At 70.2% G+C, this 27,426-nt stretch overlaps 1 protein-coding gene across 1 annotated transcript in view; it reads right to left on the bottom strand.

Moving 5' to 3' along the window:
* Positions 1 to 26,620, bottom strand: part of Celsr1 (cadherin EGF LAG seven-pass G-type receptor 1) — a 32,533-nt gene extending 5,913 nt beyond the window's left edge. The window contains exons 1-20 of the mRNA XM_048339322.1: positions 26,433 to 26,620; positions 24,751 to 24,914; positions 23,842 to 23,967; positions 22,416 to 22,582; positions 18,110 to 18,295; positions 17,752 to 17,865; positions 16,847 to 17,021; positions 16,344 to 16,485; positions 15,751 to 15,871; positions 13,856 to 14,039; positions 13,501 to 13,602; positions 11,463 to 11,557; positions 10,797 to 11,006; positions 9,589 to 9,772; positions 8,938 to 9,081; positions 7,261 to 7,444; positions 6,953 to 7,120; positions 4,977 to 5,103; positions 2,716 to 2,916; positions 291 to 465 (exon numbers count right to left, since the gene is read on the bottom strand). Coding sequence (XP_048195279.1) covers positions 291 to 465; positions 2,716 to 2,916; positions 4,977 to 5,103; positions 6,953 to 7,120; positions 7,261 to 7,444; positions 8,938 to 9,081; positions 9,589 to 9,772; positions 10,797 to 11,006; positions 11,463 to 11,557; positions 13,501 to 13,602; positions 13,856 to 14,039; positions 15,751 to 15,871; positions 16,344 to 16,485; positions 16,847 to 17,021; positions 17,752 to 17,865; positions 18,110 to 18,295; positions 22,416 to 22,582; positions 23,842 to 23,967; positions 24,751 to 24,914; positions 26,433 to 26,620 — 3,157 coding nt within the window. The remainder of the gene's footprint in view (positions 1 to 290; positions 466 to 2,715; positions 2,917 to 4,976; positions 5,104 to 6,952; positions 7,121 to 7,260; positions 7,445 to 8,937; positions 9,082 to 9,588; positions 9,773 to 10,796; positions 11,007 to 11,462; positions 11,558 to 13,500; positions 13,603 to 13,855; positions 14,040 to 15,750; positions 15,872 to 16,343; positions 16,486 to 16,846; positions 17,022 to 17,751; positions 17,866 to 18,109; positions 18,296 to 22,415; positions 22,583 to 23,841; positions 23,968 to 24,750; positions 24,915 to 26,432) is intronic.
* Positions 26,621 to 27,426: the final 806 nt, after the last annotated feature.

Here is a 27,426-nt window from a genome sequence, read left to right as displayed (position 1 = left end):
GTCCATCCTCCAGTCTACCTTTCTACTCAGGCATCCATTCACGAACCCACCCATCCACCACCTACCTACCCACGGGCCCATCTTTCTACAGTCCACCCACCTGTCTGTCCATCGGTCTCCTTGCTCGCCTGTCGACTCTCCCTTCCACTTCCCCATCCATCCCCTCACTCACCCGGCCGATCCCAACACGTTCTTCCGTCCACCCATCTCCTCGTGTTTGTTTACCCCCGTCTCCACCCATCCGTCCCCTCACCCCCTGGGCTGCCCCGCGACGGGGCCACGGTCCTCACCTGTGACAATGGCCGGGATGCCCCAGCCCACGACGTAGTAGAACCTCATGGGCCCCGCGTCGATGTTGCGCGCCTCGGTCAGCACGCGGTACACGTGCAGGTGCTCCACCAGCGTCCAGGCGAAGGCGCTCATGGACACGTAGTGCAGCAGGATGGCCACCACGGTGCAGAGGAACTGCGGGGGGCGGGGGCGGAGGGCGGGCTCAGCCAGGGCGAGGAGCGCCCGCGGTCTCCGCCTCGCGGGGCTGCGTGGGGGCAGCGGGGACGGCAGCCCTGCCCGGCGCTCACCCCACGAGCCACGAGGGGCGCTGGGGTGAGTGCTGGCGCAGCTCTGCGGTGTGAGGTGTGTGAGATGCACGTTCTGCGAGGCGATTCCAAATGTGTAAATAGTGACGTGCAACGGAAAGGGTTAAAATAACAAACCCGCTGTGGAAGTCGAGCACAGTGGCTCCTGCCTGTAACCCCGAGGGTTTGGGAGACAGAGACCGGCGGACCCCAGTCCCAGGCCGACCTGGGTGAAAAGCTAGCGAGCCCCCTATCAGAGCCACGCGTGTGCCCGAGACCCCGCGGTGTGAGGAGCTGTGGGGAGGAGGAGCACGGTCTGGGGCCCCCCAGGGCAAGCATGGAGAAATCCACCCGAAAAAACCAAAGCAAGCAAGAGCTGGGGGTGCCGGAGTGCTCGAGCACTTGGCATGGCGAACTCTAGGCCCTGAGTTCAAATTCCAGGGGAAAACCCCCCAGATGTGGCCCAGAGAGGCACCCCGGGCAGCCTGGGAGCATCGGGCCGGCTGGCCAGCCGGAAGATGGCGACCGGCCTCCCGCCAGGTGCGAGGACCCCGGGCCCTGAAGAAAGAGCCCCCCACACCCAACTTAGTTCCTCCCTGGGTCACACCACAGCAGAGCCCTTGGCCACACCTACAGTTTAGCCCAACTCCGGGCCACCTCCTCAGCTCAGTACCGCCTTTAGCCACCCCCAGGGCCACGCTCCCATGCCCACCCACCCTGAGCTTAGCCCCACCCCTGGCCACACCCACATGCTCCCCTGGCCACACCATCTTAGCCCCACCCCTGGCCACACCCACATGCTCCCCTGGTCACACCATCTTAGCCCCACCCCTGGCCACACCCACATGCTCCCCTGGCCACACCCTCATCTTAGCCCCACCCCTGGCCACACCCACATGCTCCCCTGGTCACACCATTTTAGCCCCACCCCTGGCCACACCCACACGCTCACCCCAGCCTGGCCACACCCTCATCTTAGCCCCACCCCCTGACCACACCCACACGCTCACCCCAGCCTGGCCACACCCTCATCTTAGCCCCACCCCCTGACCACACCCACACGCTCACCCCAGCCTGGCCACACCCTTCTCTTGGCTCCGCCCTGGCTACACCCACCAGCCCGACCACACCCCACTCTAGCCCCACCCATGGCTACACCCACACGCTCACGCAGCCTGGCCACACCCTCTGAGCCCCTGCCTCTGCCCGTCCACACTCGCCAGCTTCCCCCACGTGGCCGGGCCCCACCGAGCACCCAAGGTGGCCCCGGGCTCCGCCACACTGCGCGACCGCCACAGTGCTCCACGATCCCTGGCGGTCTGCCCCCACCTCGGTGCTCGAGGACCCCACGGGACACCCGCAAGCTGCCGCGCACCCCCACATTCACTCCGATCCAGCCGGCAGCCCCCCTTCCCCTCCGGTCGCCGCCTCCTGGCCCGCCTGTTTGCTCTTCTGGGAAAGTCCCCGCGGCCCTGCCTGTCCCTAGAGCGCCTGTCCGGTGACTGGGAAACGCGGGGAGGAGCGCGAGGCTCCGGGCCGCCCCTGGGGAGGGGCAGGGCGGTCCCGGGAGAGGGAGAGGCGGGAGCGGGCAGGACAGGACCTGGGCACGGCCCCTCACTGACGAGGTGCGCGCACAGGCCTCGGGGACTTGGCAACTGACTGCGATTGCTTTGCTTTGCTTTCCCTTATTTAGTTTTTGTGCTGGTCCTGGGGCTTGAACTCAGGGCCTGGGCGCTGTCCTTGAGCTTCTTTGTGCTCAAGGCTAGTGCTTCACCACTGGAGCCACAGTGCCGCTTCCAGCTTTTTCTGAGTGGTCTGCTGGAGATCAAAGGCTCGCAGACTTTGCTGCTCCAACCCGTAGCCCTGCGATCCCAGCTTCCCGCGTCGCTGAGATTACAGGCATGAGGCCCTGTGCCCCGCAGGGCCATACTCGGGACACCACGGGGGTCAACACCACGAGAGTGCATCTCCATGCACACGGGGCCCGTGGACTGAAGCCGGGGTCCCCGGGGGCACAACACCACTGTCGGTGCAAGAACCTGGGTTGCTATGGGGACCCCTCTGCGCCGGAGCTGGACAGCAGCATCTCAGACCCCCCCCCATGCTGGCCTCCCTGGGGGCGGGGCGCGGAGGTTCTCACCGGGTTCTCCGTGCGGTTGATGCCCACCACGAAGACCAGCTGGGAGGAGAAGAGCGCCCCCGTGAGGTTCCTGTGGGTGCTGTGCAGGTTGGAGTGCAGCGTGCGGGCCAGGGCCAGCAGGACGAAGGCCACCAGCAGGGCGAGCAGGGACGCGGACACGGCCGTGTAGGTGATGACCTTCAGAGGCAGGACCTCCCCGTGCTGCGGGCGGGGGGGGGGGGCGGGGTGGTTAGGGAAGGGCCCAGGACAAGACAGGCCACCGAGGCTTGGGGGATCCGACCACAGGACCGCCGGTGAGTGCAGGGGAGCTGCACTGCGGAGGCGGCCAGGGCCACGCCGCGCGCCCCAACGCCACCGACCGCCGCCAGGTGGCGCCTTTCACCTGCCGTCTATTTTGCCACATTAAGAACGTGGGAAAGGAGCCAGGTGCCATCTGCCGTCCCAGCTCTGCGGGGACTCAGGGGCTGAGACCTGGGGACCACGGTTCAAAGCCAACCCTCGCAGGAAAAGCCCGTGAGGCTTTTTAATCTCCCACGAGCTGCCAAAAAGCCTGAAGTGGGCCTGGGACTCAAGGGGTAGCGTGCCAGCCTTGCACAAAAACGCTAAGGGGCAGTGCCCTGGCTCCAAGTTCTAGCCTCAGGGCCAACACAAAAAACAAGCCAAGCCCACTTCCAGATCCCCGACCTCCCATGTTCCAAGGGCAATGAGCCCGTCTTGGGCTTCAGGTGTGTAAGGTGGACGTGCACAGCTCAGCAGGAGCGTGCCCTGCCCCGTCTCCTGTGCCTTCGCAACGTGCGACTCTGAGCCGCATCTGGTGCCCTGGCTGTTAGAGCACTCAGGGCACAGCTAGCTTCTCCAGAACCTACTAGAAGGCACCGCCCGTTAGGGGCTGCCAGGGGTCCTGCGAGGCCTGACTGGCCGGGCCGGGGGCCTTCTGCTCACCCCTCGGGCTGGGAGCTCACTGCCAGGCCCGGGCGGGCTGGGACTCTGTAGCAGGCTCCAGACCTCCCTCTGCCCCGGGGGTGGGGGGAGGGGGGCTCTTCTGAGGCCTGCAGCTCTGAGCACCCTGAGTGACTTCGTCTCCTACGCTGGCTCCATTTCTGTTGTTTTATGCTCTCACTTGGCTTTTCCACTCCGAACAGCACTCTACCGCTTGAACCGCAGCTCCACCTCTGGCTTTTTGGTGGCTAACTGAAGGGAAGTGTCTCTCAGGCTGGTCTGCCTGGGGCCAGCCTTGGGCTGTGATCCTCAGACCTCAGCCTCCTGAGTCAGCCCCCGGCCCCGCCTAGCTCCCCCGATGTGGACAAAGACTCTCCAGGTCCAGGCCAGGTCCCGGGCCTGGTGGCCCACCAGGGTCACCGTCCTGAGTGAGGCGCGGCCGGGGGCGCACCGGCCCTGGCGGCTGCCGAGGCTTCTGCCACATCCTCTCAGAAAAGCATTCCTGCGGACTCGGAAGCCGGGGCGCCTGCACCCCGGGGCTGACCCCCCCCCCCCCGCCCCAGCCACATCCCATCTGGGAGTGCCAGGTGATGGCGCCCAGGCCTCTAGGCACACCCACCCTCCTACCCCCACCCGGGGAGTTGAGACAGCCCACCAAGCCCCGTGACCCCTGACCCTTCGTGCCCCTGGGCTTCATACGCCGGAGATGGCATGGCTGGGGGCCTGGCCCCGGCCCGGGGGCCGGCGTGGGGTGGGGACACGCCCACGCTGGGTCCTCACGTTCACAGGTGCTAGGGAGGGGTGCCCTGAGGACGGGATCTACTGCCGTGGTCTTCCTGGACAGTCTGGGGGCCCTGAGTCCCCTCCTTTCTTGTGGGCCAGTTTTGAGGCTTACACTCAGGGTCCTGCACTCTTGCTTAGCTTCTATGCGCGAGCTTGGGGCTCTACCACTTGTGCCGCACCTCCACTTAGGGCTTTTTGGGGTGGCAAACTGGAGATACGCTGGGGCTGGCTTTGAACCACAATCCTCAAATCCCGAGTGGCTGAGGTTACAGGCCTGAGTCGCTCTCCCGCGCCAGTTCCCCAGCACGGCTCTCCGTTTTAGGGCGTGGCAGCTGGGCGGGGTGGGCGGGGCCCCGGGCGGTGGGCGTGGCCCCATGGTGGGGTGGGCGTGGCCCCGTGCGGCGGGCGGGGGCCCCAGGGCGGGGCCGCGTGCGGTGGGCGGGGCCAGGGCGGGTGGGCGGGGCCAGGGCGGGTGGGCGGGGCCAGGGCGGGTGGGCGGGGCCCAGGGCGGGGTGGGCGGGGCTCCGGGGAGGACCCACCTCGCGCCTGGAGATGTCCATGAGCACCGCGCAGCTGGCCGTGTGGCTGCACCGGCAGGTGACGTGGGTCCGGTTCCGGGACACGAGCTCGCAGCCCTTGGCCGACCAGCCTCCCGTCCCGCCGATGCTGCGGGGAGGGCAGCGCGGGGTGAGAGACCGCTTCTGCGGGGACGGCGCCCCAAGACGCGGCCTCTGCCCGGCCCCGTGCCTCCCGGGCCACCTGCTCCCGCTGGGCCAGGCTGGAGGGCAGGTGTACATGCAGAGAACACGTCCCCATGGGGGGGCACGACTCCCCACTGCCAGGGACACCCCACATGAGAACACTTCCCCGTGTGGGGGGTCCCAGGACTCCCCACTGCCAGGGACACCCCACATGAGAACACTTCCCCGTGTGGGGGGTCCCAGGACTCCCCACTGCCAGGGACACCCCACATGAGAACACTTCCCCGTGTGGGGGGGTCCCAGGACTCCCCACTGCCAGGGACACCCCACATGAGAACACGTCCCCATGGGGGGGCACGACTCCCCACTGCCAGGGACACCCCACATGAGAACACTTCCCCGTGTGGGGGGTCCCAGGACTCCCCACTGCCAGGGACACCCCACATGAGAACACTTCCCCGTGTGGGGGGGTCCCAGGACTCCCCACTGCCAGGGACACCCCACATGAGAACACTTCCCCGTGTGGGGGGGGTCCCAGGACTCCCCACTGCCAGGGGCACCCCACATGAGAACACTTCCCCGTGTGTGGGGGTCTCCCCACAGGACTCTCCACTGCCAGGGGCACCCCACATGAGAACACTTCTACCCTGTGTGTGGGGGTCCCAGGACTCCCCACTTCCCTATGTGTATGGGGGTCCCAGGACTCCCCACTGCCAGGGGCACCCCACATGAGAACACTTCCCCGTGGGGGGGGTCCCAGGACTCTCCACTGCCAGGGACACCCCCACATGAGAATGCGTCCCCGTGGGGGGGGCCCAGAACTCCCCACTTTCCCCATGTGTGTGTGGGCCTCCCCACTGCCAGCGGCACCCCCCCTTTGCCCCTCACCTCCCACCGCCCTGGAGACGGGGGACCGTGGCGCCCTCTCCCCTCCGGCCACGGCCGCCCGGGGCTCTCTCCAGCACCCCCGAAGCCCCAGGTTTCCACAGCCAACAGCAGGTAGGCCCGGAGGGCCGCGTCCCCGCCCCGCCCTCTGTCCCCGTGGAGTTGGCGGCGGCTGAGACAGTGGCTTCGTGCTGCGGCGCCCCGAGTCCCGTGAGGTCAGAAGCCAAACCTCCTTTACCACCAGCCCTTCCCTTTCATCTCCGGTTGCACAACGTCCACCGGAGCCGCCCGGAGCCCGGGCCCAGTGACTCCTCCCGCCCGCGGGCGGTAACGAGCGGTTACGAGGGCCCTGCCCTGCCCGGCCGCTCTGATCCTCAGTTTACAAACCTGTGACACGGGAGGTGCTGACTCAGACACCGGCCCCCAGCCCGGGGCGGGTCACAGGCCCGGGGCGGGTCACAGGGCCGGGGCGGGTCACAGGCCCGGGGCTAATGGCCGCATTCACACAGCGCCCACCACCGCCAGCCCACCGCCGGCGCCGCCCCGCCCGCCCGCCCGCCCGCCGGGGGCTCCTGGACGGCTGCTTTGAACCCCGAGCTCAGACGCCTGCTCGCTGGGCCCACGGGGAGGGGCGTGGCCTGGAAACTTCTAGAGGTAGCTCTGGACAAACCTCAGCTACGGGGAAGGAGCCCGGGGAGCCGTCTGCCGGGCCCGGCCCGCGCCGGGGCGCTTCCGGGTGCCCGCACACACCCGGGTCGGGCCACGGCGGCGACGGCCGCTCCCGCCGCCCGACCACGCCCGCGGTCCCCGCGTGAGAACTTCCCCCCGCCGGCCCGGGCGTGCGCGCAGGTGTGCGCGCAGGTGTGTGCGCGCGTGCCCACGCGTGCCGGGCCTCGGGGACCCCCCCCCCCCCCCGCCGTCCCACTCACTCGAGGGAATGGTTCCAGAACACGCAGACGGGCTTGGTGCGCTCCTCCGTCTCCAGCAGGGCGAAGTCCAGCAGCACGGGCCCGGGCCGGGGCGCGGGGCTCGGGGGGCCCTCGCTGTGCAGCAGGGCGCTCACCACCGGGGTGTTGATGGTGGGCCGGCCGGGCAGCCTGCGGGGAGACGGCCGCGCGCCTTAGACGCCTGGGGAAGTGGGGGGGCCAGGCGAGCCGCCATCCAGGGGCCCCGGGTCCCGCCGCGGGTCCCCCCGGGCCCAGGCCGTGGCGGGGGGCCGCGGGGAAGGGGCGCTCACCGGAGGCTGCGGCGGTCCGGGTCGTAGTGCTCAGGCAGGAGCTGGCCCAGCGTCCGGTAAACAATGACCAGCGCCACGGCAAACTGGCCAGGGTCCTCGGGGTGCCGCCGCTGGCGGCCGGGCGGGGGCTGCGGGCGCGCCGTGGGGCCAGCTCGGCGGCCGGGCGTCCTCCCCGCGGGGCCCTCTGCACCGGGAGAGGACGGCGTGAGGGCGGCGGCGGCGGCTTTCGCACCCGCGGCTCAGCCGGCGCCTCCCCCACCCGGCAGAGGCCCTGCGGGAAGGGGCGTGGCGATCCCCCCCCACTACACGGACACCATCGGGCGTCTGGAGCACAGATCTGCACACGCACGTTCACGGCCTGCCTCACGGAAGCCGCGGAAAGGGCAAATGATGTGGAACCACAATTCCACACCGTGGGGATTAATAGGCAACCCCGAAAAGGAAGGGCATGTTGAGGCCTGCTACAGCACGAATAAACCTTAAGGAGGCTACACGGAGGGACACGATAAATACGGTAAGCGTCGCTTCCAGGATGAATATAGAAGAATTGAACTTTCAGAGATGGAGAGGTTCTGGGGAGTTCATGCCTGCGATCCTCGCTACTTAGAAGGCTGGGGCTGGGACGATCATGGTTCGAGGGCAGCCCAGCCCAGCCCAGGCAGAAAACTTCACGAGACCCTTTCTAACCAAGAGCTGGGCGCAGCTGGGCACACCTGCGGCCGCGGCCACAACAGGAAACCCGGAACAGAGAGGCTGCAAGCCAGGCATGGGCCAGGAAGGACATGAGACTTGATCTCAAAGCTGACCGGTGCAACGAGACGTGGCGGGAGGGGCTGGAGACGCGGCTCGGAGGAAAAGCTCCCGCCCAGCAAGCACGAGGCCCGACGTCCACGCTCCAGCGGTGCCAAAAATGAACACGAACAACACAACACAGACAACACAACCAAACCAAACCAACGCAGCTTGGCGTGTGGTTGGCCCTACGGAACACGCACACGGAGAAAATACATTTGCTGCCCACATACCACGCACACGCGTACTCAACATACGAAAATACTCGGATAACAAAGATGTGCGTGCTTGCACACAGAACACATGCCTGTGCGTTTGAACAAGCGCAACATACCCTCAGAGAACGCTTGCGCGCGTGCTTGAGCACAAGGCACGCATTAACGTATGACACGCACAGAATATGCAAAAAGAACCTGTGCAGTGAAGTACACATGTATCCGTGTGCTCCGTGCTAGACACAGATCTAGTCAAACACATAATACACACGCATGCTTGTGTACTATTACACATGGGCATACACGTGCGCGTGAGTTCCAGACATTTACCGCTGCACAAGAGGAGCACACACACTTATCACAAGCATACATACATGTCAGCCTCTTTCTAAGATGCACACACATACGAACACCCCCCCACGTGTGTACGGGTAGCTATGAACACAGGTGCACACGGCACCCACTGTGGAAAATGCGCGGGGCGGGATGGCCCTTCTGGATGGCCGGGGCACCACGCCTGCCCTGGTGAGCGGCACGGACGCGCGTGCGCGTGGCCCGCTGGAGCCCGGCTGGCTGTGTGCTCCGCGCGGGCTGGACGGCTCTGGGCGCGGCCTCCGGGGCGGGCGGGAGCACCGCGGGCTGCGGTGGACGGGGTCCAAGGCCGGCTCACCTTTTCTCTCGGGTGGCTTGAAGATGTCCGCGGGGAAGGACACGAAGGACTCCAGCCCTCTGGGGAACGCGTCCTGAACGGCCTCGAAGCGGGGCAGACGCGCGCCCGTGAAGTTGAACTTGTCGAAGACGTCGACGGCGAGAACTGGGGGACAGTCCCCGAGTCACGCGTGACGGCGGCGCGGCCCGCGGGCGCCTGGCCTCCGCCGCCCGGACGCGCCGCCGTCCCAGGGCTGGCGTGTGCGCTCGGGCCCCCCTCCCCCGCTGGGTGGGCAGGTGCTCCTCCGGATGAGCCGGGCCTGCGGCCCTTTTTGCTCTGGGGTTCTATCTGGGGCCTCACTGCGCGTCTGGCCAGCCCACGCCAAGGCCGGCGCGGCGCTGTGGGCGGGCGTCGTGGATGCCAGGGCCCGCTGCCCGCTCCGAGGAGGAGCCCTGGGGTGGGATTTCCCCGGTTCGGCTGTGCTGGAATTTTCTCTGCCCCGGCCCCCTGGGTGCTATGTCCTGGTGCCTGGTTCTGCGGACCGCCCGGCGCTGGGCTCTAGCCTCTCACGTGTCCCGCCCGTGTGTGCGGGGAGCCGGGGGGTCTCGGTGACGCTCGCTCGGGGGGGCCGGCTCCCAGCCCCCACCCCTCCCCCCCGCGGGCGGGCCTTACTCATGTTGGCGGTGACGATCACGAAGGGCCGGAGGTAGGTCCGCCTCACGTTGCGGGCCATGTTGCTGAAGTAGGCCTCGAAGCGCCGCAGCAGCTGCGCGGCCCCGCCCTCGCTCCGCTGGATCTGCTCCCACCACGCCCTGGTGGCGGGGGCCAGGAGGGCGCTGCCCGCGTGGACGACGTCCTGCCGGCCAGACAGACAGACGGACGGCACTCAGCCTCGCGTGGGGGGGGGGGAAGCACACAACAGGAGCAAGCTGGCTTCCGGGAAGCCGTCAGCCGGCCGGGGCCACGCTGGGCCCGGGTGGGTCGGGAGAAGGGGCGGCCAGGGGGGAGGGCGCCGCTGGGGTTTTGCCCTGAGCACCCCCGCGACGCCGGCCCGGGGCGCGCCATGATGGAAACCCACGAGGAGACTCACTAACAAACATGTGGCTCCATGGCCGCCCAGGCCGGGGGCTCCGCGGAGCCGGGGCGCAGGCTCGGGACAGGGCCTGGAGGGGCAGCTCCGTCGTACGCCCGGCCGTTCCACGCACGGGGCCCGCTGGGCCTCCCCTGCCGGCCCGGCCCGCTTCGCCAGTGGGGGGGGCGGGGCGTGGGGAGGGGGAGGGGCGCGGGGCGGAGGTGTCCGCGTCCCCGAGGCTGTGTGACGGCTCATGTCCACACTCGGCCCGTGGAGGCGCACCTTCAACACCGGGCCCCTCTACTTACAAGCCGTGCAAGTGAACGGCCGACAGACCGTGTGGGGGGGACACAGGGCTGCCACGCAAACCACGCCCAAAGCTGGCGCCGAGGCCCCGGGGCTCGCGCCTGTCATCCCAGCTACTCGGGAGGCTGAGATCCGAGGACTGCGGTTCAAGGCCAGCCCGGGCGGGAAAGCCCGTGAGCCTCTATCTCCAATGAACCGCCAAAAAAACCCCAGTAGTATCCGGGTGCTGGTGGCTCACATCTGAAATAATAGCTACTCAGGAGGCTGAGCTATGAGGACTGCAGTTCGAAGCCAGCCTGAGCAGGAGAGTCCACGAGACCCTCACATCCGATTAACCCCCGGAAATCTGGAAGTGGAGCTGCGGCCCTGAGTTCGAGCCCCACGACTGACCAAGCTGTGGCTTGAGGGGCAGAGGGCCAGCCTCGAGCCAACGAGCAAGAATGGGAGGCCCCGAGTTCGAGCCCCGGCAGGAGCACAGGCGGAAGGGGACGGGCGCGGGCACCTGGTGGAAGTTGGCGTCGCGCGTGGCCGCCAGCTCAAAGCCCTGCTGCCGGCTCTCGTGCTGCAGGAGGCGGGCCAGCAGCTGGTAGGCCGTGCGCACGTCGTTGCCGAAGAGCGCGCGGCTGTGGCGCGTGGCGTTGCGCAGCGCCCTCGCCAGCTGCAGGGCCCGCTCGCCGTCCATCCGCGTCTCGTTGCGGCCCAGCCTCTCGTTCTGGAAGGGGGAGCCCCGGGTTGGCATCTGCAGGCTCCGCGGCCCCGGCCCTGCCCGTGAGGACGGCGCGGCGTTCCTGCCGGAACTATCCTTGCTAGAGAGAAAGCCCTCGTGCCCAGAAAGGACCTGCGCTGCCATCCACGGCGGGACAAAGGGGACCTACTGGGACAGGCGACGCGTGGGAAAGACGGCAGGCAACTAGATCCGCAAACGGAGCCCCCCCGATCTGAACGCAAACACGTGGGTGCACGTGGGGGGAACTCTGGGTTTACAGAACCTAGGGCCAGGGTTCTGGGGGCAAAAGACGCGCTCACGTGTGTCCAGCTCCGAGGCCCGTGGGAACCAGGGAGCCGGGCCTGGCCCCTGACCTCTGACCCGCCGCACGGGCACCCCACAGTCCCCTGACCACCGCGTGCAGGCCTGTGCCCGCCTCCTACGCTGGGAGCCTCCACCTACCATGGCCTTGAGGTCCAGGAAGGAGCCCGTGGTACAGTTGAAGAGCTCGGGGGGCAGCCAGCCCTTCTCCCCGCTGCAGTGCCGAATGGCGTTTCCTGGAGAACCAGAACACATGTGCAGAGCCGTTGCTGGAGAGTACCTACACCCCAGCACTGAGCCGAGGAGAGGACTCCAGGAGGGCCAGGCTGCAGACCCACGGCCACAGGGCCCCGGGAAGCCAGGCTGCAGACCCCACGACCACAGGGCCCCGGGAAGCCAGGCTGCAGACCCCACGACCACAGGGCCCTGGGAAGCCAGGCCGCAGACCCCACGACCACAGGGCCCCGGGAAGCCAGGCTGCAGACCCCACGACCACAGGGCCCCGGGAAGCCAGGCCGCACAGACCCCACGGCCACAGGGCCCCGGGAAGCCAGGCTGCAGACCCCACGGCCACAGGGCCCCGGGAAGCCAGGCCGCACAGACCCCACGGCCACAGGGCCCCGGGAAGCCAGGCTGCAGACCCCACGGCCACAGGGCCCCGGGAAGCCAGGCCGCACAGACCCCACGACCACAGGGCCCCGGGAAGCCAGGCCGCACAGACCCCACGACCACAGGGCCCCGGGAAGCCAGGCTGCAGACCCCACGGCCACAGGGCCCCGGGAAGCCAGGCCGCACAGACCCCACGGCCACAGGGCCCCGGGAAGCCAGGCCGCGCAGACCCCACGGCCACAGGGCCCCGGGAAGCCAGGCCGCAGACCTGGGACCACAGGGCCCCGGGAAGCCAGGCCGCACAGACCCCACGACCACAGGGCCCCGGGAAGCCAGGCTGCAGACCCACGGCCACAGGGCCCCGGGAAGCCAGGCCGCACAGACCTGGGACCACAGGGCTCCGGGAAGCCAGGCTGCAGACCCCACGGCCACAGGGCCCCGGGAAGCCAGGCCGCAGACCCCACGACCACAGGGCCCCGGGAAGCCAGGCTGCAGACCCCACGGCCACAGGGCCCCGGGAGGCCAGGCCGCAGACCCCACGACCACAGGGCCCCGGGAAGCCAGGCTGCAGACCCCACGGCCACAGGGCCCCGGGAGGCCAGGCTGCAGACCCCACGACCACAGGGCCCCGGGAGGCCAGGCTGCAGACCCCACGACCACAGGGCCCTGGGAAGCCAGGCCGCACAGACCCCACGACCACAGGGCCCCGGGAGGCCAGGCCGCAGACCCCACGGCCACAGGGCCCCGGGAAGCCAGGCCGCACAGACCCCACGGCCACAGGGCCCCGGGAAGCCAGGCCGCACAGACCCCACGACCACAGGGCTCCGGGAAGCCAGGCTGCAGACCCCACGGCCACAGGGCTCCGGGAAGCCAGGCTGCACAGACCCCACGGCCACAGGGCCCCGGGAAGCCAGGCCGCACAGACCCCACGGCCACAGGGCCCCGGGAAGCCAGGCCGCACAGACCCCACGGCCACAGGGCTCCGGGAAGCCAGGCTGCACAGACCCCACGGCCACAGGGCCCCGGGAAGCCAGGCCGCACAGACCCCACGGCCACAGGGCTCCGGGAAGCCAGGCTGCACAGACCCCACGGCCACAGGGCCCCGGGAAGCCAGGCTGCACAGACCCCACGGCCACAGGGCTCCGGGAAGCCAGGCTGCAGACCCCACGGCCACAGGGCTCCGGGAAGCCAGGCCGCAGACCCCACGGCCAGACCTCAGCACCATGTGTTGCCCTACAGCTGTTCCTTTTCTTTTTTCTTTTTCTGCTGGTCACGGGGCTTGCACGCGGGGCCCAGACTCTGCCCCTGAGCTCTTTTGCCTGAGGCTAGCGCTCTAGCAGGTGGAGCCACAGCGCCACTTCGGGTTTTCAGGTGGTTCACTGGAGATGAAAGTCTCGTGGACTTTGCTGCCCAGGCCGGCTTGCAACTATGGTCCTCAGAGCTCAGCCTCCTGAGTAGCCAGGATGGCGGGGGTGAGATGCCCGCGCCCAGCCTACAGATCTGCTTTCCCAGGCCGGTGAGGGGGCATTGTCCCCCCCCCCCCCAGGGCATCCTGGACCCCAGGACTCACCCACAGATCCCTTCGGGCACGGCACTGCAGCTGGCTGCCCAAACTTGGTCTGTGGCCACCAGATGCCAGCCTCGAAGGCCTTGGGACACCCGCTGTAGATCACTGGGGACGGAAGGAAGACGCGGCTCCGCTCAGCACCGCGTGCGCGCGGCCGGGGCCCCTCCCTGCGGGCTCTGCCCCCGGCACCCTCCCGGGCCCACTGGCGTCAGCCCCGGCTCTCAGCCCCGGCCTCAGGAAGGGCCGGGGTCCGGGGGCCGAGGCGAGCCCAGCGCCCACGGCTGGGGGCGTGCAGGCCATCGCGCGGCGGGGCGGGGCGGGGCGGGGCGGGGCGGGGCGGGTCTGGGGGACTCGGGACCTTGGCAGCCCAGCGCGGTGACCTCCGCGAAGGGGCTGTCGCAGCGGTTGCACTGGCGGCCGACCACGCCCGGCTTGCAGGCGCACTGCCCCGAGTCCGCGTCGCAGGCCCGGCTGCGGGAGCCGTGGGGGAAGCAGTCGCAGGGCAGGCAGGCGTCCTGGGCGGGGGGCTTGTAGTAGTTCTCCTGCGGGGGCCGAGGACGCGTGGCGTCACACGCAGGGACCGCGGAGCGGCGCCGCGGGGCCCGGGACACCCGGGGAGCCCCGTCGGCCCAGCGAGGAGCCCGGGGACACTGCTCCGCCCGGCCACGTGACTGGGGAGCAGCGCGGGCCGGCGGGCGGGTGACGGGGTGACGGGGTGGGGGGATTTGGGGGGTGCAGCGCGGGCCGGCGGGCAGGTGACGGGGTGGGGGGGTTAGGGGAGCAGCGCGGGCCGGCGGGCAGGTGACGGGGGTGACGGGTTGGGGGGAGCAGCGCGGGCCGGCGGGCAGGTGACGGGGTGACGGGTTGGGGGGAGCAGCGCGGGCCGGCGGGCAGGTGACGGGGTGACGGGTTGGGGGGAGCAGCGCGGGCCGGCGGGCGGGTGACGGGGTGACGGGGTGGGGGGAGCAGCGAGGGCCGGCGGGCAGGTGACGGGGTGACGGGTTGGGGGGAGCAGCGCGGGCCGGCGGGCGGGTGACGGGGGTGACGGGTTGGGGGGAGCAGCGCGGGCCGGCGGGCGGGTGACGGGGTGGGGGGGTGGGGGGAGCAGCGCGGGCCGGCGGGCGGGTGACGGGGTGGGGGGGTGGGGGGAGCAGCGCGGGCCGGCGGGCGGGTGACGGGGTGACGGGTTGGGGGGAGCAGCGCGGGCCGGCGGGCAGGTGACGGGGTGACGGGGTGGGGGATTTGGGGGGGTGCAGAGCGGGCCGGCGGGCGGGTGATGGGGTGGGGGGTGGGGGGATTTGGGGGGTGCAGTGTGGGCAGGTGACGGGGTGGGGGGTGACTTGGGGGGTGCAGCGCGGGCCGGCGGCAGGTGACGGGGTGGGGGGTGACTTGGGGGGTGCAGCACGGGCCGGCGGGCAGGTGACGGGGTGGGGGGTGGGGGGAGCGGCGCGGGCCGGCGGGCAGGTGACGGGGGTGACGGGTTGGGGGGTGCAGCGCGGGCCGGCGGCAGGTGACGGGGTGGGGGGTGACTTGGGGGGTGCAGCGCGGGCCGGCGGGCGGGTGACGGGGGTGACGGGTTGGGGGGAGCAGCGCGGGCCGGCGGGCAGGTGACGGGGTGACGGGTTGGGGGAAGCAGCGCGGGCCGGCGGGCAGGTGACGGGGTGACGGGTTGGGGGGAGCAGCGCGGGCCGGCGGGCAGGTGACGGGGTGACGGGTTGGGGGGAGCAGCGAGGGCCGGCGGGCAGGTGACGGGGTGACGGGGTGGGGGGAGCAGCGAGGGCCGGCGGGCAGGTGACGGGGTGGGGGGTGGGGGGAGCGGCGCGGGCCGGCGGGCAGGTGACGGGGGTGACGGGTTGGGGGGTGCAGCGCGGGCCGGCGGCAGGTGACGGGGTGGGGGGTGACTTGGGGGGTGCAGCGCGGGCCGGCGACGGGGTGGGGGGTGGGGGGTGCAGCGCGGGCCGGCGGGCAGGTGACGGGGGTGACGGGTTGGGGGGAGCAGCGCGGGCCGGCGGGCAGGTGACGGGGTGACGGGTTGGGGGGAGCAGCGTGGGCCGGCGGGCAGGTGACGGGGTGACGGGGTGGGGGGAGCAGCGAGGGCCGGCGGGCGGGTGACGGGGTGACGGGTTGGGGGGAGCAGCGCGGGCCGGCGGGCGGGTGACGGGGTGACGGGTTGGGGGGAGCAGCGAGGGCCGGCGGGCAGGTGACGGGGTGACGGGGTGGGGGGAGCAGCGAGGGCCGGCGGCCGCGCCTCACCTTGCACTGGCACTGGCCGTTGGTCTTGTTGCAGTCGGGATCGAAGCCCCGGCTGACGGCGCAGTGGCAGGGGCCGCAGATGGGGTTCCCCCACCAGCCTTTGGGGCACGGGAGGTCGACTCTGGTGGGAGATAAGATGGCACGGGAGGTCTACAGAGGGCGCTTCCTGGAAGGGGCAGAGCCTGCCAGGCCTGCTCAGGCTGGCCATCTCCCCAACGACCCCTCCCTCCCGTCCCCTCTCCCTTCCTCCCCCTCCCCCAGTCCCCTCCCCGGCCCCCTCCCCCTTCCCTTCCCTCCCATCCCCTCTCCCTTCCTCCCCCTCCCCCAGTCCCCTCCCCCATCCCCTCCTCCCTGCCCCTCCCCCATCCCCTCCTTCCCGTCCCCTCTCCCTTCCTCCCCCCTCCCCTGCCCCCTCCCCCATTCCCTTCCCTCCCCCATCCCCTCCTCCCTGTCCCTCCCCCATCCCCTCCCTCCCGTCCCCTCCCCCCCTCCTCCCTCACATCTGCTGTGCACATCTCAGGTTGGGCACGGGGAGCGGAGGGAGGCGAAGGGGGGAGGAGAGGCTTCGGGGACCAGGAGGGGCTCCCCCTTACTTGTTCTCGCAGTACGGCCCGTAGTAGCCCGGTCCGCACTCGCACGCGTAGCCCCTCGGGGAGCCCGGGGGGCGCACACAGGCCGCGGCGTGCTTGCAGGGGTTCAGGAGACAGGCGTCCACACACTTCTGCCCAAAGTACCCTACGGGGACAGGGCCGGCGTCACCGCCCCGTGACACCAATCACTGTGTCCGAGGGACACTTCCAGCTCCGGGGGGAGGGGGGAGTGGGGGGAGGGTGGAGGGGGAGGAGCCGCGGGAAGCCAGGGCGCGGGGGTGGGGGGGTGGGGGGGCTGCACTTGGGGGCGGAGGACGGCCTGTCCGGGCGGGGAAGAGGTTCCGGCCACCCAGGACGCGAATGGCTGCCAGCGGGGGGTGCGCGAGTCCCCAGACCCCCGACTTGAGGGTGACCAGTGCGCGGTGAGGACGGGCGTGGCTGGCTCGCTCGCGAGGCCCCTCCCCCGCCCCCCGCCCCCCGCCCCCCGCCCGCCGGCGAGGCCCCACCTCTGTCGCACACGCAGGAGTAGCCGTCCCAGGTGTCGCGGCAGCGGCTGTGCGGGGGGCAGGGGCTGGAGGCGCAGGGGCTCTCCACCTCGCAGCCGGCCCGCACCCGGACCTTCAGGGCGTCGTCCATATTCAGCGTGGCCACGTTGGTGGACGTCTCCCCCATTCTGACCCCCTGCGTTGGAAAGGGGGCGGCCAGGGTCAGCCCTAGGCCGCCGAGGCCGGAGGAACCCCGCGGGGCACAGGCACGGCAGGGGAGCCCCGACTCCCTCCCGGCCTCCTAAGCTGAGCCCGACGGGCTTTCGGGGGAGGTGACCGGAGACACGGCCGTCTGGGGGCGTCTGGGGGGACCAGGAGCCAAGGAAGGTGAGCTTAGCCGCTGTTGGGGGGGGGGCCCAGCCACTTTACAAACAGCTCCTGCCCGCCAGCCTGGTGCCCCACGCCTGTGACCCCGGCCACTCGGGAGGGAGACGTGAGGATCACGATTCGAATCCAGGCCGGGCAGGAAACTCCACGGGACTCATCTCCAACTAACCAGCGGAGAACCAGACGCGGAGATGCAGCTCAAGCGTTACGGCACCCATTTTGGTTAAAAAAAAAACAACAAAACCCAACCACAACACACCAAGTGGCAGGCCGAGTCCCTGAGTTCAAGCCCTAGGGTCGGCACAGCAAACCAACCAACAACCTGGGCCTGTGGCCCCACCAGCCAGGGAGCGACCGGCACAGGGGCCTGGGGCCGCGGCAGCAGGGCGGGGGGCGGGGGCGGGGGGGGGGTGAGCCCTGGGAGCTGGGAGGGGGCTACGGAGGGCCGCGAAGCTCCGAAGTCGGGGTACCGATTGGTAGACAGACGGCCGGCCTGGGCGGGCGGGCGAGGCGCCCCGTCCCCCCCCCCCCCCCCGTACCTGCATGCAGCCCCGGAAGCCGCGGCGCACGGAGACCTTGTCCTCAGACACGCCCCCCACCGCCACGCTGCGCATCCGCAGCCCCGGCAGCTGGTTCCCGATCTGCACGGTGCTCTGGGCGGAGACAGGAGGGGGGGCACGCTGACGGGGAGACCGGGGTCACCGGCTCCCCGGACGGAGGTCACGGGCCTCCAAAGGGAGCGCTGGGCACCGGGGCAGGCAACATGGCGGCCGCGGGGGCACGGGCAACCCCACCCCCCTGTGACAGGCCCCCCCAGGGGTGAGCCGGCTAGGCTCGAGGGAGGGCGGGGGGCGGGGAGGGGGGTGGAGGGAGGGCGGGGGGTGGGCTCCTGCTCACCTGGTCCATCCCGTAGTCCAGGGTGACGACCGCCAGGTACTTGACGTCCTTGCCGTCCTTGGCGCTCCGCAGCTCTACCAGGAGGTGGTGCCACGCCCCGTCCGTCACCCGGAACCGCGACAGCTGCACCGACGCCACGTCGGAGGGGCCGTCCGACACCGTGAACCGGACGTAGTGGTTCAGGATCTGCGGGGCAGAGATGCCGCCCGCTGACGCGACGGCGCGGGGGAGGCCCCACGGGGGGGGGGGGGGCCTGGCGGGCGTGCCGGGGCGGGGCGGGGGCGGAACGCACGTGGGGCCTCCCGCGCGCTCACGGGGCCGGCGCCCCACCCCCGGGCGCCCTGCCCCGGCTGCTTCTGTTAGGTCTCAGATGGGGTCCCCCCGTTTGTGTGCCCGGGTGGGCCTGCTGAGTTGGGGTCTCGTTAGCTTTCTGTCCCGGAGGGCCTCCATGGCGATCTTTCTGAGGTGAGTGGCGGGGACCCCGGGCGCCGGGGCTGTGACGTCGTAAGCCGCGCGTGCCGCCGCCCACCTCATCCTGTCTCTAGTCGACCAGCGTGGGAAGCTCCTCAGGCCCGGCGGGGGCCCCCCGGGAAGCTCCTCAGGCCCCGCAGGGCCCCCCGGGAAGCTCCTCAGGCCCGATGGGGGGCCCACGCGCTGAAGGCATGGCTAGAAGCTCACTTCCTGCCGCCCCGCGGGGCACAGGGAGGGCGGCTGGGCTCTGGCAGAGCCCTGACCTTGCGGGGACCGTGACCTTGACGGGACCCTGCCGTCAGCACCAGCCGGCCGGGCCTGGCGCCCTCGGGGCTGGGGCACCGCGCCCCGAGACGCGGCCGCCCGTCCGCGGGGGAGCCGCAGATCGCGCCCCAACCCGAGCGTGCGGTCAGTTCTCCCCACGAGACGCCGCGCGGCGGCACAGGGGCTTTCCCCGGGCCAGGTCTGCGACGCGACGCCGCGAGCAGCAGGCCTGGATGCGGGGGGCACCGCGGACGCGGAGTGGGCCTTGTGAGCCGCCGCCGGGCCATCACCGGGGCGGGGGGACGGGTCCTCTCGCCTGGGCCCCGACCACCCCCCCCCAAGCGCCACGCGCCCATCCGCTGAGGGTCCTGCCCCCACTAACCCCTGACGGCCCGGCCCGGCCCTGGGCACCCCGTCTCCCTCCGGCCTCTGCCGCCCCCTGCAGAAGGTCCCGACCACCTCTGTGCACCCCAGGAGGGGCGGGAGCGGGCGTGGGGGCTCCCCGGGACCCCTCCCCATCCTCTCCGGCCCCCCCCTGCCCCAGGAGCCCCCGAGACGAGCCTGGGCCCCGCAAGCTCCGGGAAGTGAAGGGGACTGGAGCTGGTCCAGGAGGGCATCTGATCCCGGGGTCACGACCCCAGGCTGTCCGTCATCCTGGGGCAGCGTGCGGGGGGGGGGGGGGGGGGGGGGGGGAGGGGAGAGGGAAAGGCAGGGAGGGAGGAGGAGGAGGGAGGGAGGGAGGGAGGAGACACGACCCTGTGTCGAGGAAGTCTGAGTGCACCCGGCTCCCATCACACGCTCCCACAAGCAAACAAACACCATCCACGCATGCACACACAGACATGCACGGGCACACGTAAACACACACACAGGCATGCACCTACCGACACACGGGACACGCGCGCACGCTGACGTCCACGTCTACACACGCATCCACGCAGGCGTGTGCGCAGACATCCACACGCTTGCATGCACAAGGACGTACGGACACGTGCACACGCACACAGGCGTGCTCCATAGACACCCACAGGGACGGCGACGGACGTGCGGACGCACGCTTATACACACATATGTACATACTTGGAAAGAGCCTAGAAGGAGGGAAGGAACATCCAGCGACAGAACTCCTTCAAGTGAGACGGACGGACTTGCTGGGCCCGATTTTCCTAGGAGCCTATGACTCCTGAGGCTGCTGGGGCACCAGGGGAAAACAGGTCTGCGGGCTCCCATGAGCCTCCGGGAGGGAGCGCGGGCCCCGGGGGGCTCCCATGAGCCTCCAGGGGGGAGCACGGGCCCCGGGGGCTCCCATGAGCCTCCGGGAGGGAGCGCGGGCCCCAGGGGCTCCCATGAGCCCTCCGGGAGGGAGCGCAGGCCCCGGAGGGGGGGGGTCCCATGAGCCTCCGGGAGGGAGCGTGGGCCCTGGGGGGGGTCCATGAGCCTCCGGGAGGGAGCGCGGGCCCCGGGGGGGTCCCATGAGCCTCCGGGAGGGAGCACGGGCCCCAGGGGCTCCCATGAGCCTCCGGGAGGGAGCGCGGGCCCCGGGGGGGGGGGTCCCATGAGCCTCCGGGAGGGAGCACGGGCCCCGGGGGGGGGGGTCCCATGAGCCTCCGGGAGGGAGCGGGGGCCCCGGGGGGGGGGGTCCCATGAGCCTCCGGGAGAGAGCACGGGCCCCGGAGGGGTCCCATGAGCCTCCGGGAGGGAGTGCGGGCCCCGGGGGCTCCCATGAGCCTCCGGGAGGGAGCGCGGGCCCTGGGGGCTCCCATGAGCCTCTGGGCAGGCGAGGGAGGGACTGCAGGGTGTTGGGGGAGCTTGGCACTGACCAGCAAGCGACATGCAGGGCAGGGCTGGCTGACAGGACCATCGGCCCCTGCCATAGCTGCCGGCAGGAACCCCAGGGCCCGGGGAGGCGGGAGTTGCAGGCCTGGATTGGCAGCCATTACAGGCTGCCTGGCAAAGCAGTGGGTCCCCCAAATCCTAGATCAATCAAACCCCAGCACAGGGCAAGGGCGGGGGGGGGGGCTCGCGACTCTTCCGCCTGCCTCCCGGGAGACAGCCCAGTGGAGGAGCCCAGGCGGGGGGCGGGGGGGGGGACGCCACGCCCGGAGTCCTAGCTACTCAGGAGACTGAGACCTGAGGATCACGGTGTGAAGCCGGCCTGGCTAGGAAAGCCTGATTCTTATCTCCAATAAATTATCCCCTGCACCCCAAATAGCCAGAAGCGGAGCTGTGGCTCGATTGGTAGGGGCACCAGCCTTGAACAGGAGACCTCTGGGACAGCACCCAGGCCCTGAGTTCAAGGCCTAAGACCAGTACACACACACACACACACACACACACACACACACACAGAGCAACCTGCCATTGGTTCTCAACGAAGAACCTCTGGCTCTTAGAAGACTTAAGTGGAAACTATTTGTGATGTAAACACACAGAAAAACCCAACAATAAAGAAAGACAATGGAGAACATAAAACCCTCTCATTTCTGTTTTTAAAACAAGGTCTGGGCTGGGATATAGCCTAGTGGCAAGAGTGCCTGCCTCGGATACACGAGGCCCTAGGTTCGATTCCCCAGCACCACATATACAGAAAACGGCCAGAAGCGGCGCTGTGGCTCAAGTGGCAGAGTGCTAGCCTTGAGCGGGAAGAAGCCAGGGACAGTGCTCAGGCCCTGAGTCCAAGGCCCAGGACTGGCCAAAAAAAAAAATATATATATATATAAAAAACAACAACAAGGTCCTGCCATGGCAGTCCTGGGCGGTGGACAGGCCCTGGAATCCCTTGGCCCTCCAAGCACGGGACTGCGGGAGTCAGTCACCTCACCTGGCCAGGAATTCTGTGATCTAACAGTGCAACGACACAGCAAAGACTCCACACGGAGGAACGAACACTCAGAAAACATGCGAGCGGGGCTGGGGATAGGGCCTAGTGGCAAGAGCGCTCGCCTCCTACACACGAAGCTCTGGGTTCGATTCCCCAGCACCACATATATGGAAAACGCCAGAAGGGGCGCTGTGGCTAAGGTGGCAGAGTGCTAGCCTTGAGCGGGAAGAAGGCAGGACGGTGCTCAGGCCCTGAGTTCAAGCCCCAGAACCGGCAAAAAAAACAACAACAAAAAAACACGCAAGCGAGGTGTGCAACAGCCCCGGAACCTTCCGGCTGGCCAGCCTCCCGACACGGCGACCATGGCGAAGGCACCAGCGACCGTGGTGATGGCGCTGTCACCCCGGGGTGGGGGAAGGGGTCGGGCCCAGAGGCCCGCTGCTGCCATCATCCACCCTGAACTGCCTAAAACCTAGCGGGGAGACTGGGGTGGAGCTAGGGGGACGGCCCGCCTCCACGCCGCGTGTCCTGTCCTGGCCGTCGGGCAGGGGAGACGTCCTGGGAAGGAGACCGGGGTGGGGAGCCGGCGCTTCTCCTCCCTTGAATGGCTCAATTGTGCTCCTGCCCCAGACGGTGGCTCACGTTTCCCTTCCTTCTCGCTGGGGCGGGGGCGGGGGGGGCCCTGGGAGGCACCCTGGGAAACCCCCATCGCTCGCTCGTCCCCCTCCGTCATCCGCCCGGCCCCCTCACCTGGACGTGGAGCCTGGAGGACACGCCGGCCGTGGCTTCCATCAGCACGCCGTCCTCCCTCCGGGTCCGGAACATGAGCCCCAGGTACCAGGGCACCGAGATGGTGATGTCCAGGTCGCTCCAGGACACCAGGCTCTCCCCGCTGAAGCGCTGGGCGTGCGGCATGGCTGCGGGCATGGACCGAGTCTGCACGGCTGGAGGGAGGGCGCCGGGCCCCGGGGTGGGGGTGGGGGGCCCGGGCCTCACCCCAGCCTGGGCCCTCGGCGTCTTAACGCGAAGGCCAGACTCAGTCGTTCAGTAGCAAAACCTGGCCCTCAGAACCCAGCAAGGGGCTCTGCCGACACCCACCAGGGACCCGAGGGGCCCCAACGCTTTGTCCACGGCCGGCCGGGGTGCGGTGAGGCTCCCGGGGCCGGGAGTGCTGCCTGCCGGGCCCGCCCCCCCCCGTCCCGCCCACACGTGGGGGGGGGTGGGACCTGGGCGGGAGCCGGGCTCTGAGAAGGGCAGCCTTGGGGAGGGGCGCACAGCGCGGGGACCCTGGCACCCACGCCCAGCCCACGCATCTGCCCGCGGCTTCCTTCGTGACCCCTGGGAAGGGGAGAGAGACTCGGGACCCTCGTGGTCTCCCCGGAACAGGCGCGGTCGCACCGCCTCCGGGGGTGCAAAGGCCCCCCCGCCTGTCGGGCCAGCGGGGTCGCCGGGCGGAGCTGGGGTGCGGGACCAGCGCGGGTCGCCCCTCGGGGCGCGTGGGGGGGCCCATGGGTGGTTTCGGCGCAGACTTCTCAGCGCCTTGGATCGGCTGACAGGCTCGGGGCTGTCTGGGTGGGGGTGGGGCAGTGGGCCCCCCCGACGGCTGCGGCTCAACTCCACCCCTTCCTGATGCTGGAGTGGTTACTCAGCAGACCCTTTGGCTCTGGTTATTTTGCCCACAGCGGCCTGGTCTGAGATCCTCCACGTAGGCTTTCCCGGCGGCGGGTTCGACGCGCACCACCGCCCACCCAGCCTCACGCCGGGATTGCCTGGCGGGCCTCAAACCACCATCCTCCCGACCCCAACCTCCGGAGCAGCCAGGCCTCCGGGTGCGAGCCACGGGGGGCTGGCTAGCGAGGCTTCCGCTTCAAGAGCGTCAATGACGGGCGGAAACCATCGACAGCTTCACGACGAAGCAGCCGTTCAAACCCGGCCGGGTCTAGAACCGCACGGGGGGGGGGGTGGGGGGGGCGGCGCAGGGGACCCGGGGCTCAGCCTTCGTTCCTGGAGGCCTGGGGACCCCAGGTGTGCCCCGCACCTCCGCGGGGGGGGCCCTGCCGGGAGGGGGCGCTCGGTGCCGGGGCTCCGCGCCGGCCTCTCTGGGCCCCAGCCTCCAGCCTCCGTTCCCCAGGGCAGCCGGGGGGGGGGGGGGGGGGGGCCCGCGCCGGGGCCTCACCTTGCTCGCAGTTCTTGCCGCCGAAGCCGAGCGGGCACTCGCACAGGTACGTGTCCCACCTGTTCACGCACGTGCCCCCGTTTTGGCACGAGGTCCCGTCGCAGAAGTTCCTCTGAGCGGCACAGCCTGGCGAGGGAGAGCGCACGCGGCCACGCCTCAGCGCAGGGTACGGGGGCCGCGGGGCGGGGGGGGCACGGGGCGGGGGGGGCCGCGGGGCGGGGGGGGCACGGGGCGGGGGGGCCACGGGGCGGGGGGGGCACGGGGCGGGGGGGGGGCCGCGGGGCGGGGGAGGCCGCGGGGCGGGGGGGGCCGCGGGGGGGGGCCGCGGGGCGGGGGGGCACGGGGCGGGGGGCCACGGGGCGGGGGGGGCACGGGGCGGGGGGGGCCGCGGGGCGGGGGGGCACGGGGCGGGGGGCCACGGGGCGGGGGGGGCACGGGGCGGGGGGGGGGCCGCGGGGCGGGGGAGGCCGCGGGGCGGGGGGGCATGGGGGCAGGGGGGGCCCACGGGGCGCGGGGGGCCTCGCTCCCACACTGGGCCGGGTGTGGTGGAGGGAAATGGCGGAAGGTTCCGCCAGGCAGGAAGCACCGGCGGTGGATCCCCCAGGCTGGGGAGGGGGCAGGGGAGGGGGCGGTGGGGTTAGACGGCTCTGCCTGCCTCCAACGCCGTCACGGTGGCTGGTGGGGTCACCCGGGACGCACAGACAGCCCCGGGTCGGCCGAGGGCCAGCTGGGCGGCGGGAGCGGGCGCCGGCGGGGCCACAGGCCGGGGGGTCCCCACCCCCACCTCCAGGAGGTGCGGGCAGCCGGGCTCACCACGGACGCACAGGAGCCCTCCCCAGGGTGGGGAGGGGCTGGGGAAGGCGGGCCAGGCGCCCCACGCGCCCCGCACCCCCCGGCGGCCACACCTACCCGCCCTGGTGCCGTTGTTGGCGATGAAGCCGGCCATGTCCCACGTTCCGGCCGTCGATGGACAGTTCCGCATGCAGCCCACGAACTGCCGGTTGTGCACGGGGAAATCTTCCGGCAGGTTGGGGACGCCGCCCAGGAGCAGCGGGCCGGTGAGGTCCAGGGACCTGTGGGGGCACGGCGGGCTCTGTGTGCCAGGGGGAGGCACCGCCCGCTCTGCGGCGACGCCCAAGCCCCGCTGCCCAGGAGGCGTCGCGGAGCAGGAAGCCGGGGGGCGGGGGATCGGGGCCCTCCTGGGGCCCCCGCAGCGTCTGTGCCTCCGTCTCCTCAATCCCGACCCACGGACGTGTCCGGTGAGCCCATGACCACCCCAACCCGTCAGACGCGTGGGCACAGGCGGAGGGCCATGGGGAGGCCACCGGGGCACATTCGCGTGAATCTGGCTTTCAAAACGGAGGCTCATGGCTGGGCACGCCTCAGAGCGGCCTGTCACCCTAGCCGCTCAGGAGGCTGAGATGCGAGAGCCAGGGTTCAAAGTTAGGCTGAGCAGGAAAGTCTGAAACTCTTATCTCCAATTAAGTACCAAAAAAAAGCTGGAAGTGGAGCTGTGGCTCAAGGGTAGAGCGCTAGGCTTGAGCACAGGCCTTGAGTTCAAGTCCCAGGACCAGCACGTGCCGCGCGCGCGCACACACACACACACACACACACACACACACACGGGAGCTGGGAATGTGGCTTAGCGGGTAGAGTGCTCGCCTAGCATGCTGCATGAGGCCCTGGGTTCGATTCCTCAGCACCACATACACAGAAAAAGCCAGAATTGGCGCTGTGGCTCAAATGGTAGAGTGCTAGCCTTGACCAAAAGAAGCTCAGGCACAGGGCACAGACTCCGAGCTCAAGCCCCAGGACTTGCAAAAACAAAAAAAACTAGGAGGATACTCAGGGCTGTTTGCACACACCTGCAGTGCTGAGGGGCTAAGGTAGGAGAGTTGGGAGTTCAAGCCAGCCTGGGCTACATAATGAGACCTCAAAAAAACCCAAATCTGACCGCCCCACCTCCATTCAGTGTTCAACCAACACACAATTAGCATCCGGCCCAGCAAGAATGCCTTTTGAATCTAGCATCACAAAAGAAGGAAGGAAGGAAGGCAGGAAGGCAGAGAGGGAGGGAGGGAGGGAGGGAGGGAGGAAGGGACGGAGGGGAAGAGGGAGGGAGGGAGGGAGGAGGGAGGGAGGGAGGGAGGGAGGGAGAAAGTTAGGAAGGAAGGAAGGACGGAAGGCAGGAAGGTGGCAGTGGCCAGCAGAGAACATGCTGGGCCTCGTGGTCCTGAGTCAGAAGGAGCCTGGAGGCCCTTGGGCTCCTCACCCCCGGAGCGCAGGCGTGCATTGGTTTCTCGCTGGGACAAAGCCAGCGATCCCGAGAGACAGGGCTGGGTAGCCTGGGAGTCAGAGAGCCAGGGTCATCCTCAGGGGCCGCTGGCTTCCCTTGTGACAGATACTTGTAAGGAGGCTTTTTCTAGAAGGTTCCACGTCTCAGAGGAAAGGTCACCTGACCCAGGGGAGGGAACCCTGATGCCAGCCTGAGCTGGGGCGACCCAGCGGCCTGCCTGGGGGCCAGGGGGCCTGAGCCGGGCACGGCGGCTCCGGAGGGGCACGGGGGGCCCGGGGTCCCTCGGAAGACTCACTTCTTGGAGCCGCTCTGAGTGCCCTGGGCGGCGCAGCTGTAGTTCCCCACGTAGCTGCCGAAGTGCACGGCCACCGCGGCGTCACAGTCGTCCACGGTCACCACCGCCACCTTCTCCCCGGAGGGCCCGTGGGGCAGGCCCAGGCGGCCGATGTTGGGGGGGCTGCGGGGCAGAGGAGGCACGGACATGGGCGCTGGCCCCCCGGGGAGCCCTCCGCGCACCCCCAGCCGGCCCGGCGCCCGGGGGGGGGGGCCGCACGAGGACGAGGGACCGGGACGCCGACCCCTGGGGCACGCGAGCCCGGGCCGGGGCAGCCCCGGCTCTCCTAGGTCAGACGGGACGCGGGAGGATGCGGGCCGAGCGGGCCAGCGCCGTCGCCCCTGCCTCAGGTGGGAGGGGCGGGAGACCCTCGCTCGGAGCAGCCGGAGGGGCAGGGAGACGCAGACGGGACGGCACCCCCAAAGATGTCTCCCCCCCTCCCCCAATGTCACAGAGCTCCCCGTGCAGGCCCGAGCATGCCCAGTACAGGTCACTCCGTACCTACTTCCGCTCACCTGGGCCGGGCCGGACCCGCCGTCCCACCCGCCGGAGCAGATGCCCCACGGAGAGACGGAGCCTCGGGGCGTCCGTGCCAGCCACGTAAAGAAGGGCGTCAGGCTGCCGAGCCCCGGGCAGGCGGCGGGAGAGCCGACGGCTGGAGACCTGCGCCCACGGCCACCGTGGGGACGAAGCCGGGGGCGACAGGCAGCGCCGCCAGGCCCCGCCATCGGCACGGGACACCGCGGTGGCCCTGTCCTGGCCACAGAGAGCCCGGGGCGTTCCCCCGACCCCTGGAAATGAAGCGCCCAAAATGGACCCGGGGATCAGCTCGGCCGGCCCCAGCATTCCGGGGGCTGAGGCAGGAGGACGACCGGCACCCAGGAGACCCGGCTGGCACGAGCCCGTTCCAAAAGAAGGAGCCAGGCTCACAATACTATTAAATCACCACCAGTGC

This window comes from Perognathus longimembris, chromosome 1, assembly GCF_023159225.1.
Source record: "Perognathus longimembris pacificus isolate PPM17 chromosome 1, ASM2315922v1, whole genome shotgun sequence".
Taxonomy (NCBI): Eukaryota; Metazoa; Chordata; class Mammalia; order Rodentia; family Heteromyidae; genus Perognathus; species Perognathus longimembris.
This window is presented reverse-complemented; position numbering and strand designations above follow the sequence as displayed.